Source organism: Hemicordylus capensis, chromosome 2 (genome assembly GCF_027244095.1).
Source record: "Hemicordylus capensis ecotype Gifberg chromosome 2, rHemCap1.1.pri, whole genome shotgun sequence".
Taxonomy (NCBI): domain Eukaryota; kingdom Metazoa; phylum Chordata; class Lepidosauria; order Squamata; family Cordylidae; genus Hemicordylus; species Hemicordylus capensis.
Genome location: NC_069658.1, coordinates 425,211,279 through 425,229,879, shown reverse-complemented (window position 1 = coordinate 425,229,879; position 18,601 = coordinate 425,211,279). Strand labels below are relative to the sequence as shown.

The window sequence follows — 18,601 nt, the reverse complement described above, 5'->3', positions numbered from 1 at the left end:
ACATGGGAGAGGAGAGCTGGTCTTGTGGGAGCAAGCATGACTTGTTCTCTTTGCTAAGCAGGGTCTGCCCTGGTTGCATATGAATGGGAGACTAGAAGTGTGAGCACTGTAAGATATTCCCTTCAGGGGATGGAGCTGCTCTGGGAAGAGAAGAAGGTTCCAAGTTCCCTCCATGGCAGCATCTCCAAGATAGGGCTGAGAGAGATTCCTGCCTGCAACCTTAGAGAAGCCGCTGCCAGTCTGTGTAGACAATACTGAGCTAGATGGACCAAGGGTCTGACAATACATGGCAGCTTCCTTATACTGAGTTGGTCAATCCACTGGACCATCTAGCTCAGTATTGTCTGCACTGACTAGAAGCTCTCCAGTGGGGTTCCGGCTCACAGGTCTTTCCCAGTCCTACCTGGAGATGCTGCCAGGGATTCCGCCTGGGACCTCCTGCATGCCAAGCACAGGCTCTCCCTCTGAGCTGTGGCCCCCTCCCTTCTTACCCAGCATTTTGTATGTCTTGTAACGAAAATCAAAGGTGTCCTGCAGGAACTCAATGTGATCGATGGAACATTTCAGGCCCTGTGGAATAGAAGCAGGGAACAGGCTCAGCCAAGACAAACCACTTTAAGAAGATGGCACCAACACTGCCCTGCCTATGACCGCTCAGCCCCATGAGGACAGCAGAGTCCTGTTCTACCAAAACCTACCCTACCATGTTATAGATAGATAATATATGATATAAAACCTATTACACCAAAAATGGCAGCTGCCTCACTTCAGCCCCATCTTGGAAATGGGCAGCTAAGAAGAGGAGTCTACGATTTGGGTGTGCATAGAAGTAGGAGGATTGGGTGGGGCATGGATGGCCGATGAAACCCAACATTGCTTTGGGTTCCTTGGAGGAAGAGTGGGATAAAGACATATGGAGAAATAAATCAGGCCAATTCAGAATGGGTCTACCTTGTGGCCAACCCTCCTGCCCTTTCCCACTCTTTCTTTTTTTTTTTTTTTGGTGGTAAGAGCAATGGGAAGGCTTCATGACAGGACTTCTATTAGGCCCTTGAAGGCTGCCCCAGAAGTTTCTATGTCTCTTGCTAGCATTCCAAGGGTTAATGAAAGGCTCATCACAAGGTGGCTGCAAATGTCACCTCTACGTGTTCAGAGGGGGGGGCAGTTTGCGGGGGTGGTGTGGTGGGGAGGCAACGCTTCTGGGAAGAATTCGGGACCCACTGAGCTCATTACAAAGTTAATGGCCTGAACTTTGTAATGGTCTTGGGGTGGGGGGGGAGAAGAGACTTATTTTCTATTCTACAGAAAATGAATCATTGTTCCCTACATCTATTCTGAATCAAACGTTTGTGTGTGTCACAGGGGGGAGGGGAGGCTTGTTCCCCAACATTAAACAGTGTTTTCTGTTTATTTGCGTTTCCTTCAAGAGAATCAGATTTACTAGATCAGAAGCTGACTGCTAATGGATCTAGTCCAGTGGTTCCCAACCTGGGGGCCTCCCGACATAATTCAGCAACATCTGGAGGCCTCCAGGTTGGGAACCACTGGGACTAGTCAGTTCCCCCACTCACCTGATCTGTATGGGATTAGAGAAAATGAGGGGAAAGGCCTTTCTCCCTGCACTGAAGTGCCCCAGTATCTGCATTACTAATGTACAGTTATCAAATGGTCATTACTGGATCAAAGATTGTGCCACTGAGAGGTGGGAGGAGTTGCTCCCAATGATCATCAAGCCATACTCCAATCTTCCATGTAGGTTCAAATCAGTGTTGCAGGACGAAGAACTCTTAAGGACACATCTGCACATGAAGCTTTTTGTACTCCAAACTTCAGTACACAACTGGGAGCAGAGGCAGTGGGGTGGGAAGCAGTTATCTCCCAACAGAACAACTATGATAGGTTATGGAGAGGATTTATTGCACCTAGATTGACTGTAGTTCCTGCATCTGCTATGTGTGGTCGGGGGGGGGGGAGAGTCACAATATGTTGCGCATAAGATTTGCTGCTTGCAGGATCCAGTGACCCTGGAGGAACACTTCCAAGGGAGGCCTCTGTAAAAAGGAGCACCCAAAGAGCTGGAGAACATACCAAACGGGTTGCTCCATACACCAAGTGGCATTCTCACCTGAATCGCCTTCCGCATCTCTGCTAGCCGCTCTTCAATGTTCTGCTGGTGGCTGGTGGTCACAGAGGCATCAGGTGGGGCCTCCACCCTTGCCTGCTGGGGGAAGGAGGGGAAATATGCTCGTCTCTGCAACACCGTACAAATGGCCAGGCTCCCATCACAAATACTGTAAAGGCACCTTCTAAAGCGGTGGTTTTCCAAACTTGCTTTCTTTGGGGTCCCCTTTCCACACTGACCTGTTTACCATGCATGTTAGAGGATTCTGGGGCATGGTCTTGATGCACAGTTCCCATCAAGTGCCAGTCATAAGCGTACCGGCCTCACTGTCACACCTTGTGAACAAAAGGGGCTTTCCCAGAACATGCCCAAGAGAGGCCCCTGCAGCTGTGTATGTCAGGGGAAGATTAGCCGTGGAGGGTAAGGGGTCTTTTAGGAACGCTTGTCCAGCATTACCAACCTTCTCAAAAAACACTGTTTGAAAGACATCACTTTAGAAATATTCAGGCAAAGGGACAGTTTGGATGTAACACCCAACTGAGCTTGTTCACCATGCAATAGCAATATGGGACAGGAACATGCAGGGGGTGTCCCCTTTCAGCACACTGTCCCACAGTCACATCATTGCATTGCGGCGGGGGGGGGGAGGAGAGGAGACAGTCTGTCCTCGTATGTACATTAAAGAAGTATTTGAACTCCCTCCTCCATGCCATTATGCGAATTAGACCAAGCATGCTGGTCGAGGGAGCAAGATGTGTGCACTCACATCTGTTATGTGGTGGGTAGGGCTGGTGGGGGGCATTACCTAGGCTTGAGCCCGAAACATTTTGGAGGCCATTATAAAGGCCTCTGAAACATTTTGGCTCCGGGGGCTGTTTCGGCGCCTTGGCACGGGCGGGGGTAGTTTTTTAAGGGCGGGGGAGGGTGCACTCACCCCTCCCACCGCATTTCCCCCGCTGGCGCTCCGTTCTTTTCAAGCCCCTTGGGGCGGCAGCGTTCCTCCCTGCCGCACCGTTGTCCTCATTGGCCGGAAGCAGAGATTGCGCGTGCGCCTGTCTGCTGTGCACGCACACTCGCAACTTCTGGCCAATGAGGACAACGGTGCGGCAGGGAGGAACGCTGCCGCCCTGAGAGGCTTGAAAAGAACGGAGTGCCAGTGGGGGAAATGCGGTGGGAGGGGTGAATGCACCCTCCCACACCCTTAAAGAACTACCCCCGCCTGCGCCGAAGCAACTTCGTGCACATCCCTAGTATTACTCAAGCCAGCCTATTGTAATGAAGAATCACAAACAGTAAACAGAGTAAGTAGACTGAGAAAATAGACATAGGAAGCTGCCATATATTGAGTCAGACCATCGGTCTATCTAGCTCAGTATTGTCTTCACAGACTGGCAGCGGCTTCTCCAGGGTTGCAGGCAGGAATCTCTCTCAGCCCTATCTTGGAGAGGCTTCCAGGGAGGGAACTTGGAACCTTCTGATGCTCTTCCCAGAGTGGCTCCATCCCCTGAGGGGAAGATCTTACAGCAGGGATCCTCAACGTTGGGCCCCCAGATGTTATTGGACTTCAACTCCCATAAACCCCAAACAAAGGCCACTGGGGCTTGGGATTATGGGAGTTGAAGTCCACTAACATCTGGGGCCCAACACTGAGGATCCCTGTCTTACAGTGCTCACACTTCTAGTCTCCCATTCATATGCAACTAGGGCAAACCCTGCTTAGCTAAGAGGACAAGACCAGCTCTCTTCCTTAAGAAAGCATTAGGGCACTGGTGCAAGCTTTGTGATGGAGAGGGGAATAAAATACTCCTATGGAGTGCTATGACAGATGGTGCACTGAGCAAAGAGGCACCTTTTGAAGCAATGATTCAGACACATTTAGCAAGGGGGGGGGGCAAATGTCCCTATCCAATCCCAACACAACATGCCTCCAGTGGTTGCTGCTAGTGTCATCTTGATGTTTCTTATTAGGCTGTGAATGCTTTGAGGACTGAGAGCGCTCTTATTTTTCATTTTTCTAAATAAACCACTTTGAGAACTTGTTGAAAAGCAGTATATACATATTCATAGTAGTAACAGTGCAGAGAGACATGTCCCCAGAATGGTCTGTCTTCTCCCAATTCCACACATGCAGAATTTGTGGCAGAAAGTGAGAGGAGTCTGCTGCAGAAACCCGAAAATGACAGCTAGGTTTAATAAAACTTCTAGTCCTCATTGTCACCAACATTCATTTGAGAAACCTCTTCAAAGGGCTAGAGTTCTTTGATGTAAACTGTACGCACCTTGTGTGAAGATTCAATACTCCCCCAGTTGCATTTTCCTACCTATAAACCAGTGCTGTCCCCTCACTTATCCAGAAAACATTTCTCTCTCATTACAGTACAAAAGAAAGAAAATTTTAAACATCTTAACCTGGTCTTGGGGAGGGTGAATGGGCCAAGACTGCAAGGAGGAGGAGAAATGGAGCCAGTGCTGATAGGCGGAGGAATAGAGTCGGGCAAGGAGCCCTGAGAGCGGGGGAGGGGGCACTGCTACTTTCCCCACTGACACCTACAATTAACCACTCTAAGGCCAGGATCCCTTTATTCACAGTGGTGGGTGAATGATGGAGATTTTGGTTGAGGCAAACAACTCTACGTACTGGAGAAAACCATGAGCTTCTGATAGCCCTCCACTTCTTTTTAACTTATCTCAGGGTTGGACCTGCCTACTACCCGCCTTGCCAATGGTTACCCTGGCTCCCTGCCACCCGCCCAGCTCGAGAGCAGCAGCCACCATTGGACCAAGGCTCTGACTCAGCATAAGGCAGCTTCCTATGCAGGGCAACATGGAGGTCTGGTGGAAAGCCCAGCAGGCGGGAGAATATTAAGCAGGTTTCCCTTACCTGAGAGCTGGCCAAGGCAGCTTGTAGAATAGCTCGCTCATTTCTCAACAGACCATCTATAATGCTAGCCAACTCTGATGGATTCTCTTGGTACTTGGCCTAGAAGGAAAGGCACAGTAGGATGAGAATAGAAGGCTCCATGCACAGCTTGCAGCTGATATTCTCAAGAAGGAAGGGCGCTTTAGGCATCACATCCTGTAAGTTGTTATCTCAGCACCGTGAAGTTTTCCCATATGGAATTCTTTACCTCATGGCCTCTTGGAATGAGACGTTTTATGACAGTTTCAGCTTTATGCTTAATTTTCTCTACAGTTAGAGAACAACTACCCTTGCTTGTACTTTTACCCGTTTGTAATTCATTATAAATAAATAAAACATTAACAACTAGAAAAACAACGTTTTCATGAGACTGGTGAAGACTGAATCTCCACAGTCATTGTCCTACGACCTCTTCCATTAGCCATCTCTTTCTTGTGACCGTGCATCAATGTACCCATTCATCTAGATAGCTTGCACATTTCGTCTGCTAGCAGAAACTGAAAACCTGGTTAGTCCACAGTCTTGGAAACTAGTAACTTCACTCTGCATCTCATTTCCCTGATACCCTGCTGTGGTGAACAGCCATCCCTCCCCATAAAACAGGGTTTCTTCACCTTGGGCCCCTAGATGTTGGACTACAACTCCCATCATCCTCAGCCACAAAAGCCATGTCTGGGGATGATAGGAGCTGTAGTCCAACAACATATGGGGGTCCAAGGTTAAGAAACCCTGCCCTAAAGGGTTATCAGGGAGTGAACCCTTGTCTTGACTGACATGCTGGGGAACTCCAGGGCAGCCAATCAGTACACTAGGTGGGTAGGACCTAGAGAGCTGTTGGGAGGAAGAAGGCAGTTCTTTGTTAGAGCAGAACATGTGGCCATGGTGGATGGCTGCAGGAAAATGACTCTGCAGTTCTTGGAAAGACAGGAGAGCAGGAAGCTTGAACCCTCATCCGAGGTTTGGTGAGTTCAAGGAAAAAGGAAGCCTGGGCTTTGGCTTCAGGAAGTTGTCTAGGGCAAGGATTCTCAACGTTGGGTCCCCAGATGTTTTTGGACTTCAATTCCCATAATCCCCAACCAAAAGCCACTGGGGCTAGGGATTATGGGAGTTGAAGTCCAATAATATCTGAGGACCCAACATTGAGAATCCCTGGTCTAGGGGAAAGTTTGTTTAGTCAGACTTTGTGTTAGAATTTCTGTTTCTTTGGTGTGTATGCTTTGTATATCCCTAATACTGTTCTAGTATTGATTACCAGCAATGTAGTTAAAATAAGAAACACTAGCCTATGCCCATTCTATTTAGGGTATTGCAAAAGAATATAAACATTTAAACATGCATTAAACCAACTTATTTTTGTCATCCTACTAAGACTCTTAGCTGTATCTAAGAAAGCCTCAGATGGAAGCAGTTTGCAGTAATTGAATAATACGGTTTTTAAAAAACTTTTCTTTTTACAAGCCTCTCTAAGTAGCTTTTTAACTCAGGAAAAAGGGGAGGCCGAAGGGAGATTTTCTCTGGTGCAAGCATGTCCTCAGACGTTCAGCAGCTATCAGTTTTCTCATCCCGTGTAAGCTGACATGAGAAAGGTTGTTGATACTTATCCATCAGCAAAATAGAGAGAGTTTTTCCTGGGATTTCACCTCAAGCCCAGGGAATTTCAAGCTCTGTCAATAAAATGGGTGATGGTGGCAGCAGCAGCATTTTGAATCTACCAATAATAAAGGATAGTTTTAGGAGAAACCTAGCTCAGCAGGGATGATCCAGCATTTCTTTCCCTCATGGGAGCTTGCTCTGAGACAAAGGTTTTAATCCGCTACACCTGCGTGTACTGTACTTCATACAATTTAGTGGGAGGTGTATGAATGAATATCTGAATAGTTGCAATGCTATTAATTTAATGTTTATTCTTAAAAAAAATCCTTTCTCAAACATGCACTTCTGGGAAGAGAGAGCACATGTCTATGTATGAGAAACATGCCAAGATTATTTCCAAGTCAGCAAAGTACTTGTATGAAATGAAACATAACATGAGTGAGGGTGTGGAGATAGATAAGCTCCTTTATATGAAGTAAGAGTAGAATACTGACAACCTAAGATATTTCCACACATTCATATATTCCAACATCAGCACAAATTACCATGGGGGACTGGGCAGAGAAAGGAACAGAGATTCCACACGGAGGAGGTCACGTTGCACCCTTAGCACCATAGTACTAACTACTATGAATATTTATATACTGCTCTTCAACCAAAGTTCACAAAGTGGTTGGACATCTGCTGGCAGGCTGCGACAATCTAATAAAGAACAGTTTTTTCAGACTCATTTTATTTCAGCTTGAAAAAGAGACTATACTTTCACAGTTGTACTGTTGTTTCACAGACTGCCAGCAGATGGCACTAAGAATCTTCCCCGTCTCTGTTCACCAGTGTCGTAATACATTTATTATGTATTGGTTAGATTTATCTCGTGCTTTTTTCCAATAGGCTCAGAGCTTTTTTTTTTTAATTGATAGTCCTGTCCCAAAGGGGTTCAGAATCTTTTTTTAAAAACCAAGAAAAATATCAGAGGGAAGGGGCCAGATCACAGTTGGTTCTCCTCAGGCTGATGGAGGGAGCTAGCAACTTTGCCTCACCCTCTATTGCAGCCTGACAACTGCTACAACCAAGGACTTGGTTCTTCTTAGAGGGGAAGCCAGATGATAGTCCATTCTCCTCAGGCTGATGGAGGAGCCTCACTATATTGTCTCACCCTCTGCTGTAAATACATCAGTGTCTGGAAGGACCCCTGGATAGGCAGAGCTCTCGTGTGTCAAAAAGAGGCTTTTCCCAACCCTTTTAAATTTCAGGTGCTGGGGAGGGGGTTAAACATGGGTCTTCATACATGCCAGGTGTTCTCTCTCAGAGCTCCACCCTGGTGAGGAACCTCTGTGGCTAATAGGAAACAAAGAAAGAAAGAAAAGAGGCTAGCACCAATCTCAATCCAAAACTAGCAGCGATTATTGTCTCCACAAAACTCAAAATGCATTCAGTATGATTAATAAATTGGAGTGCAAATAAATAACACAAATGATCCTCAGCACTTTGTGAGGTTTGTCTCCTTCCATTTTTGGCCGGTGTCTCTGTACTCCTCCTTAGCAGTGGTCTCTCTAATTTTTTTCATCTCTGTGCGGAATGGGTGGCAGTATCAAGGCAGTGTGTGTGCACCTGCATTCAGAATGGAGCCTTCCTGATTCAACCTGAGCAGGATCTAAAATGAACTGAACGGACATCCGAAAATTGTGAGCGCTCACACGTGCGAACACCTTAGAGGAAACAGTGCCCCTTATCATGCTAGTTTTCCCCACCTTTACCCCCAGGCCAATTTTATCTTCCCAATAGACCCACAGACAGAATGGAATCTTGCCCCAAAGGTTTCCCCCACCAGTGAACTCCACCAGCGATAAGCAATTTGCATATGGCTCTTTCCCATTTAAGCGAGGGGCTGCAACCTGGAATCAGTCATCGATTGATGCAGTTTGGTGGGCATCAGTCTTAATGTGCCAAAGTAAACGTTAATTGGTGGGGTTGTGAGTTAAAGCCATGTGTGTTTAGCTTTTGCCTTCTGGTGTGTTACTGTACAAAGAAATAAGAAAATGTGAAAGATAGCCTCTGTTCCCATTCACAATCAGCATTCAGTTTTTATCAGTATGTAATCCACTTTACATTTCTTTTGATAGCTCAAGATTAGCAATATACAAATATATTTAAATGTAATGGAATTGATGAGGAGAGAAGCAAGTGATTGATTATTTTAGCTAATCAGTCACCAGCCCTAAGGTTCTACCCAGGGCAGAATGGTTACAATACATGTCATCCGAGGGGTACCGCGTAGCCCGGACACACCTCCACATCACACCATCCCCTTTACCTGCAGGTTGAGTTTGGAGCGGCGCAGGTTGTGCTTGAGCACCATGTTGGAATTATTCTCTTCATCCAACACAAAACGTCCCAACTGATCGTCCAGCATGGCCAGCATGATATGGAAAAGGAAACAGGCTTGCGAGGAATCTGATTGTGCTGCTTCGCCCCTGAAAAGCAGACAAGGGAAGAGCAGAGCCTCAGTTGGGGCACACACAACGCAAGGACACTGATAGAGGCAGACAAGGGGATCTCATGTTCAGGCTTCCACAAAATCACTAGGGGTGTGCACAAAACTGGCTGGCCTGGTTCACTTTGATTCCAAACTGGACCCAAACTATGCCAGTACAGTTTTGCCTCACATCGAACCCTGCCCCCCGCACACAGTTCAGTTCAGGGGGGTTCACAAACGTTTGTTTAAAAACAATTTTTTTTAGTACTTACTCCCTCCAGGGAGGCTTCTCTGAGGTGGGGGCGGGGGGGATCCACAGAGGTTTCCCCTCCCCCCCGCCAGCCTTCCTTATGTAAAATAGCACCCAGTTCAGGTGATCTTTGGCCTGTTCCAGGCTTTCCCCCTTGCGGCGGGCATTTTGGAGGCCACCGCACATGCGCAATGGGCTTCTGCGTGGCCTGGATCATGACCTGGCCATGCAAGGGCCCACTGCACATGTGTGGCAGCCTCCAAAATGGCCACTGCTACGGGGGGAAAGGCCCCGAACGGACTGAAGAATGCCCGGGCCGGGCGGTTTTTGGCAAAACAGAGGCCGGCAGCAGGAGGGGGAACCTCTGCAGACCCCTGCCCCGCAGCCTTGGAGAAGCCCCCACCCGGAGGGAGCAAGTACTACCCCCCCCAAAAAAGGGTCACAAACCACCACCCCCAGACGCATGGCGGGGTGTTGGTCTAGGGTCAAGTCACACCGGGGGTGGTTCGGCTCAACCCTGAAATGTCAAACCGAAGCAGTTTGATGTTGAGCTGGCTCAACATTGACCCAGATTGCACATCCCTAAAAATCACTTGGTCTCGTCTGGTAACTGTCCGTCCTAACTATGATGAATGCAATAAATAATCTCTGAGGAGATTCTCATGATCAGGCAAAAGTGGGCTAAGGGAGCCTAGCCCACTTTTGCCCAATCGTCTGCTGCCACAGGAGCCACACAGCACCTGGCAGTGAATCCTCCTAATTCCCCCTCCCCTTAGACAAGGTTAGCGGAGCAAGCGCTCCGCTAAACCCACCTATTTGATCGTGTATTGCCGTGGTACGGCTCCGCACCGCAACAACACACAAGGAGACCTCCACCGGAAGGCTGAACAAGCTTCCTGGCCCTGGGGGTCTCTCCAGGATGCCCCCGCATTTGCGTGGGCTATGCAGCCCCCAATCCCCGCAGCCTCCGCCGGCTCCATGATGGAGCCGGCAGTCATGAGGGTGGCTGATCCGGCCGCCCAGGGCTTCAGCCTTGATCCAGATCAGCCTTGATCCAGATCAGAAAACCCCATTTCGGCAAGTCTCACCAATCGTGAGACTCGCCTCTCTCTCTTCATGACTTCTCCAACTGGGAGGTTGGCAACCAGCAAAAGCCATTGATCACAGTCCCTAGAACCGTGGATATCTTCTGTGTCCATTTCTAGCCATTCTTTCAAGTCATTCATCCATCGCTTTCTCCTCCTTCCTCTTGATCTTTTCCCCTGCTAGCTTTTCTTCTAGTGTTAGTTGTGGTATTTGATATTTTACTTCTTGGAGGGTATGTCCACAATTCTCCAGTTTACATCTCCTAATTGTCTATGTGTTTATAATTGTTTATGTGTTTTTGCTTTTCGAAGTACTTCTTCATTTGTTCTGCTCGTCCATTTAATCTTCAGGCCCTGTCCAAGCCCAACACAACATCCCTCTAGTGGCTGTTTTATGTTTCTTTTTAGACTGTGAGCCCTTTGGGGACAGCAAACTATCTTCATCTTCCATGTAAGCTGCTTTGAGAACTTTGGTTGGAAAAAGTTGTTCTGTTGAGTCAGTGTTGACTCTTGGCGACCACTGTTCCTTCTAGGGCATGCGCATGTGCGAGCGCTCAGATTTTCTGATGTCCGCTCAGTTAATTTTAGACCCTGCTCAGGTTGAATTTGGAAGGCCCCACTCTGAATGCAGGTGCACACACACTGCCTTGACACTGCCATCCAGAACAAAACTCATTCCACACACATATGGGAAAAAAAATAGAGAGAACACTGCTGGCGACCACAGAGCCATGCGGTTTTCTTTGGTAGAATACAGGAGGGGCTTACCATTGCCATCTCCCACACAGTATGAGATGATGCCTTTCAGAATCTTCCTATATCACCGCCTGATATAGGTGTTTCCTATAGCCTGGGAAACATACCAGCGGGGATTCGAACTGGCAACCTCTTGCTCGCTAGGCAAGTTACTTCCCCACTGAGCCATTAGGTATAGTGGTATATAAATATAAGTAGTGGTAGTAAAAGTAGAAGCCTGCCTCCCTGCTATTCAGGGACTCAAGTCTAGCTCAGGCCTTTGCTAGAGTAATGTATCATTTGCGAGTCATAGTTAGGGGTGTGCACAAAACCGATTTGCCCAGTTTAGTTCGAGTCCAGATCAGAATTGAACTGGGCATGTTCAGTTTTGTGCACCTCTGAACAAACCTTAGTTTGGTTTGGTTTTTTGAGGGTTTTTTTTTTAAGTTAAATCTTTGGTGGCGGGGTCCAAAAACTCACTGCCTCCCACTCCAGGAACTTTTCCACAGCCGCGGGAGGATCTCCTGAGGTCCCCCCCACCGGCCTCAGTTTGTTACAAAAACACTCAATTCAGGCAGTTTTTGGCCCATTCTAGGCCTGACCTCCATGGCTGCAGCCATTTTGGAGGTCGCTGCGCATGCCCAATGGACCTCTGTGTGGCTGGGTCACGGAAGGTAGGCTTATAAAAATTTGCCAGGGCCTGACAAATTCTAGTCACCAAGTCACTATGGCAACTAGCTTCGGTTTGTGAAAATATGATCACAAAATAGAATAGATAGGCTGCCACCCCATGGGCTGCAGAACTGGAGGGGATTCTACAGAGACCAATATTCTTAAGACCAATACTCACTGATCACATCCATCACACTGGAGCCATCCAATGTTCCTTTTCCCCCTGTGCTGGAGCTCATCATTATGGGACATGCCCAAGCAGCCTAAATGTGGGAGTGATAGAGGACCAGGTAGTGGCTTTGCAAATGTCAAATAACAGCGCCTGGGCAAAGAAAGCCACCAAGGTCAAGGGACTGCGCATAGAGTGTGCCATGATTCCCCTTGGTACCAGGAGATTAAGGGTCTTGTATGTAATGCTGATGCACTCTCTGAGCCAATGACCCAACGTGGCTTTAGATACTTTTTGACCTAGACAGGAAGGATGGAAAGACACAAAAAGGGAATCAGACTTGCAAAATTCCACTGTGCAATGAAGGTAGGTGCACAGAGCCCTGCATACATCCAGTTTAGGCCAAGTTCTCTCTCTGCTGTGGATGGGGGAAGGAGGGGAGAACAATGTCCTGGGAGAGGTGGGAAGTTGAATTGACCTTGGGGATGAATGTGGGATCCATCTTCAACACCACGGCCTCCGGCTGGAACAGACAAAATTCCTTGCAAGCCGATAGGGCTCTCAATTCTGAAACCCTGCAGGCCAATGTGATGGTCACCAGAAACAGGACCTTGTAAGAAAGAAGTTTGATGTCTGACAGGGGCTCAAAGGTGGGTCGGATCAGTGCATTTGGGACCTTATTCAGATTCCAGGATGGAAAACGCTGGATAGGGTGAGGCGCAAAGTTAGAGGCTCCTTTTAGGAAGTGAGAGATGTGAGAGTGAAGTGAAGATAGGCCAGGTTCTGCTAAGTCGAGGACAAAGGCCAGCACCGAAGCCTGGAGTCCAAGGGTATTGGGCCTAAGGTGAAGGCCAACACCTGCCTGAAGGAAGTCTAGGACATCAGGAACCCCTTTGGTGAGTGGATTTAAATGCTTCCTGCAGGCCCATCTGGAGGATGCTGCCCATGGAGCCTGATAGGTCCGCTGGGTGGATGGACGGTGGGAGGCTAGGATGGTATCTTGGACTAGGGTCAAATACCCCTTGGCTGCTAGTCTGTTGAGCTCAACGTCCAGGCACAGAGTTGGGGCCATCCCAGCTCTGGAAATAGAATGGGTCCCTGGAATAGAAGGTCCTTGCGTACTGGGAGACACCACAGGGGTCATGTGGACAGGTTGACTAGGTCAGAAAACCATGGCCTCCTGGGCCAATCAGAGGCCACCAGGATCAGGTGGGCCTGCTCTCGGATCAACTTTCTGATGACCTTGTTGGTGATGAATGTTGGTGGAAAAGCAAAAAGGAGACCTTTGGGTCAATTTATGTCGAGGGCCACGATGGCTTCTGCCACTGGAGAGTGGTATCTTGAGAAGAAGCACGAGAGCTGGTGATTCAGAGGAGAGGTGAAGAGATCCACTAGAGGTTTGCCCAGGTGTGCTGTGATCAGCTGGAAGACCTCTGGATGGAAGGCCCATTCCGCCAGGTCCACCATCCTTCGACTGAGCCAGTCACCTTGATCATTCTCTGTCCCGTTTAGGTGTTCTGATGTGATGGACAGCAAGTGAAGTTCCGCCCACTGAAAAAGGTAGTTGGTTTCCTCCATCGGTGCTCGTGACCTCATGGCTCTCTGGCAATTGATATGGTGATGTTGTTCGTCCTGAGGAGCACATGCCATCCCTGAAGAAAATGTTGGAATTCTAACAGGGCAAGTCTTACTGTTTTTAGTTCCAAGCAGTTTATGTTCCTGTTTGTGTCTACCTGTGACCATGAGCCCTGGGCTGGAATGCCTAGGCAGTGAGCGCCCTTTCCCTTCAAACTGGCATCTGTGGTCACTGTGATCCATTGTGGAATGGATAGTGGTAGGCCCTTACTCATACCCAGAGACATCCACCATCTGAAGGACCTGCATACCTTCGTGGGAAGAGCAATGTTTGTGTGTAGCTGCCATGATGTTGTCTTGATGTGGCAAGAGGAACCACTGTAGAGGGTGGCAGTGCCACCTGGACCAGGACGTGCATTCCATGCATGCAACCATGGATCCCAGCACTTGTGAGAGGAGCATGAGGTCTGCAGTCTGAGATCGTAGGAGTGGTCAGGATCGTAGAAGTGGTTGAAGAAAAGACATGAGTCTGATCCTCAGGTAGGGAGACCGAGTCCTGGGCTGTGTTGAATACTCCCCCCAAGTGTTGAAGCGCCTGGACAGGTGTCAGGTGGCTTTTTTCTTTGTTCACTATAAAACTGTGGTCTGAGGCACTGAAGTGAGCAGTGAACTGCTCTCTTGGCTTGTCGAAGAGAAGGAGCCCGGATGAGGAGGTCATTGAGGAAGGGTAAATCTGCACCCCTGGAAGGCGTAGGCATGCAATCAGTGCAACCATTATTTTGGTGAGTACCCTGGGCACTGATGACAGGCTGAAGGGGAGGGTCCTGTATTGAAAATGTTTTTGGGCGCATGTGCGACACATTGCTGGGCGCATGTGCAACATGTGCATGCCCAACATGCACACAAGCGCACCAGTCACTTCCAGTCTGATGAGGCAACGGAGCGGCAGGGAGGTATGCTGCCGCCTCGCCGGACCCTTTTAAAGTGCAGCGCCGGCAAGTTAAACGTGGCAAGAAGGCTAAGAGCGCATGCCCCCTCCCTTAAAGGTATCCCTCTCCTGCCTTCAAGCCGCCCCCGCCGGTTCCGTGCACATCCCTAGGAGGAGTCCGGCGGGGTGGTCATGAAGTCTATGGAATAACTGAGAGAGATTGTGTCTATCACCCTTTGGTCTTGGGTGGTAGACATCCAGGTGGGGGCAAAAGGTGTAGTCTGTCCCCATCCTAACTGGTGTCATTGTTTTGTGCTCTGCTGGACGTTATATGAAGATCCTCGGAAGCCTTGGGACTTGCCTTGGCCTCTGAAGCGCTGTCTCTACTGAGGTCATCCTGTACCTCTGAAATTGGATGTGCAGAATTCCCTCCCTTGGGAGGGGAAGGAGCCTTGGTACTGCTAGAAGTAGCAAAAGGAAGAGGAGGACATTGAAGTCTGTGTAGGGTAGCGAAACTTTCTGCATGGGTCCCTGTGCGTTGAAGGCATGGTTTTCTTTTGGTCCTTGGTCTCTACTAATATGGGGTCCAGCACTGGACCAAACAGGTCTGATCCAGTAAAGAGAGATGCAGCAAGTGCTGTCTTGGACTTGGGGTCTATTTGCCACGATCTTAGCCAGAGAGATCTGTGCACAGCCACTCCGGCTGCCATGGACCTGGAGGCCTGCTGCAGGCAGTCCAGGCAAGAGTCCGCTGTTAGAGCCACTGCCTTGGCTAGCTTATTAATGCCTTGGCGAAGCCTGACATTTTCAGGAGGCTATGAGCTCCTTGGCCCAGAAAGAAAGATTGGTCTTACCGTGAAAGGTTCTTTTCCCCTGAAGTAGGAGATCCTCAGATAGGGTGATGTACTGCACATGCTCGAGAGAGAACTGGAATCATGTGACTTGATTGAAGGCGTGGTTACCTCCTAGTCCCAGTTCCAGGAAGATGAGTGAGGTATGATGGTGTACAGGAGAGAGCCCCAACTAAGGTCAAGAAAAACTCAGAACAAGAGACAAAAAACAACAGGACGACAGAGAACAAACAACAACCTGTCCTAACAGGTAAAACCAAGAAAACTTTGAATCCCAGAGAGCAGCCTCCTCATGAGAAGAAAAACCAGGATACCCCCAGCCCAAGAACGAGAAAGGCAGACTAATAGCAAAGCCCCAACCCAGACAGCACATCCGGGTGGGGCTGAGGATCTCCTACTTCAGGGGAAAAGAACCTTTCACGGTAAGACCAATCTTTCTTTTTCCCCTGAGTAGGAGATCCTCAGATAGGGACATGCCCAAGCAGCTAAAGGAACTCGGGCGGGCAGGATGTGCCTAAACTACCTGTTGAAGAACGGTGCGACCGAAGGCCGCCTGATCCTGAGTAAAGTCGGGAATTTTATAGTGCCTGATAAACGGTGTGGTAGACGACCACGTAGCTGCTCTGCAGATTTCTGATAGAGGAATGTGCGCTGAGAATGCTGTGGATGTGGCGGTGCTCCTAGTGGAGTGAGCGGTGACCCCTCCAGGAGGAGGAAGATGTAGAGCTGTGTATGCCATCTGAATGCAAGATCTGATCCAACTGGCTAAAGTGGCTTTGGATACCTTTTCTCTGAGGTTGGCCGAACGGAAAGAGACAAACAGGGCGTCCGCCTGGCGAATAGGTTTCGTGCGGTTAATATACATTCGCAGTGCCCTACGTACGTCGAGTTTGTGCCACAGCTTTTCCTTAGGATGTACTGGATTCGGGCAGAAGGAAGGCAGGACGAGCGCTTGAGCCCTGTGGAAGGTGGAGTTGATCTTGGGAAGGAATGTCGGGTCCAGCCGAAGGACGACCAAATCAGAATTGAATGTGCAAAATTCCTTACGCACAGAAAGAGCAGCTAATTCTGAAACTCTGCGGGCAGAGGTTACTGCCACGAGGAAGGCTACTTTCAGAGACAGGGTCCTCAGAGGAATCGGCGCAATAGGCTCAAATGGTTCCTTAGTGAGCGCGTTGAGGACTCGATTCAAGTTCCAGGACAGGAAACGGCAGAGAGGAGGAGGAGCCAGGTTCGTGGCCCCCCCGAAGAAATCTGGAGAGGTGAGGGTGGAGATGGGCCTGGCCCTCTGTCACTGAGGAAAGCTGCAGGACCGACGCTAAGGCTGAGGTCTGTCGTCGGAGGGTACTAGGGCGCAGCTTCATATCAAGACTGGCTTGTAGAAAATCGAGGACTTCAGGGACTCCTGCCTTCAGGGGGTCCGTACCCCGACTGTTCGCCCAACGAAGGAACGCGGACCAAGTGGACTGGTACACCCGTAGGGTTGAGGGCCGCCTAGAGGCTAGGATGGTGTCTTGGACGCCCTTAGAATAGCCCTGAGCCGCTACCTTGTGCGTTCAGCCTCCAAGCGGTCAGACAGAGCCATTGAGGGCCCGGGTGCAGAATGGGGCCTTGGCGAAGAAGGTCCGGACGATGCGGCAGGTGCAATGGAGGGGCGGTTGCCAGACTGAAGAGGTCCGGAAACCATGGTCGGCGGGGCCAGAAAAGGGCCACAAGGATCAGCTCCTTCTTTTCCAGGCGGAGTTTCTGGATGACTTTCATGATCATTGACACTGGATGAAATGCGTAGAGGAGTACGTTCGGCCACGGAGAATGGAGGGCATCTACAGCCTCTGCCCGGGAGGAATGGTATCTGGTAAAGAAGCGGGGAAGGTGGCTGTTGTCCAGTGTCGCAAAGAGGTCGACTAGTGGGGTGCCCAGCGACCGAGTGACTAGACGGAATACTTCTGGATGTAGTGTCCACTCTCCCGGGTCCATCGTCTCCCTACTCAGCCAGTCCGCTACTTCGTTGTCGCCGCCGCTGAGGTGCTCGGCAATGATTGACTGCAAGTTGTCTTCTGCCCAACTGAGGAGTAGATCTGCCTCCGCCATTAGAGATGGGGATCTTGTCCCCCCTTGCCGATTGATGTGAGCTTTTACGGTGGTGTTGTCCATTCGCAGTAGGACGTGACAACCTTGAAGGATGGTCTGAAGGTGCTGAAGGGCCAGGCGAGCCACCCGAAGCTCTAGCCAATTTATGGGAAGCGTCCTCTCCGAAGCTGACCACGTGCCCTGGACAACCTGGTTTTGACAGTGCGCCCCCCAGCCCTGCAGACTGGCATCCGTAGTGACCACTATCCGGCGTGGTTCTGTTAGCTGTATCCCCCGAAGAAGGGCGGGAGAGAGCCACCAGTGGAAGGAATCCTTGACCGCCTGGGTAATGTGGATTTGTTGTCTCTGAGCCGCCATGATGTGATCCTGCCAGGGGAGCAGTAACCATTGAAGTGGTCTTGAGTGCCAGCGTGCCCATGGAGTGCAGTCCAGACATGCTATCATCGATCCCAGGGCCTGGGCTAAGATCATAACCTCTTCCTGTCGTTTGCGCAAAAGTGGTCGTAATTGTCTGACAATACGGTCCCTGCGTTCGGGAGGTAGCAAAATAGTGTTCTGCACGGTGTTGAATAATGCCCCCAGGTGGACCAGTCGCTGAGAGGGAATGAGATGGCTCTTTTGTTTGTTGATCACGAACCTGAGATCCTGGAGGGCTTGTAAGGTGGTCTGAACATCCTTTATCGCTTGGCCCCTGGAGGGCGCTCTGAGAAGGATGTCGTCCAGGTAGGGATGGAGGCCCACCCCTTGGAGGCGGAGAAAGGAGACGAGGGATACCATCAGCTTCGTGAATACCCTCGGGGCCGAAGCAAGGCCGAAGGGCAGAGCACAATACTGATAGTGGACCCGGTTGTAGGCAAAGTGAAGAAACTTCAGGTCGCTGGGTCTGATAGGTACGTGGAGGTAGGCCTCCGAGAGGTCCACCGAGGCCAAGTAGTCTCCCTGCCTCACCGCTTCCTTTATGGTGCGGAGAGATTCCATACGAAACCTCTTCTTCTGTACGAAACGGTTGAGCGCCTTGAGGTCCAACACCACTCTCCAGGACCCGTCCTTCTTGGGGACCAGGAACAGAATAGAATATACCCCTTGGAACCTCTCAGAGTTGGGGACGTATTCTATGGCGCTGATCTGAAGAAG

At 49.6% G+C, this 18,601-nt stretch overlaps 1 protein-coding gene across 7 annotated transcripts in view; it reads right to left on the bottom strand.

The window, feature by feature from the left end:
* The window catches only part of STAT2 (signal transducer and activator of transcription 2), a 61,281-nt gene that overhangs the window by 27,510 nt on the left and 15,170 nt on the right, over positions 1-18,601 (bottom strand). For 3 of the 7 annotated variants that reach the window (XM_053298278.1, XM_053298274.1, XM_053298276.1), the window contains exons 3-6: positions 8,950-9,109; positions 5,004-5,102; positions 2,126-2,221; positions 492-570 (exon numbers count right to left, since the gene is read on the bottom strand). In XM_053298278.1, the coding sequence (XP_053154253.1) occupies positions 492-570; positions 2,126-2,221; positions 5,004-5,102; positions 8,950-9,109 (434 nt within the window). The remainder of the gene's footprint in view (positions 1-491; positions 571-2,125; positions 2,222-5,003; positions 5,103-8,949; positions 9,110-18,601) is intronic. The other 4 variants (XM_053298275.1, XM_053298277.1, XM_053298280.1 and 1 more) reach the window with 3 other exon arrangements.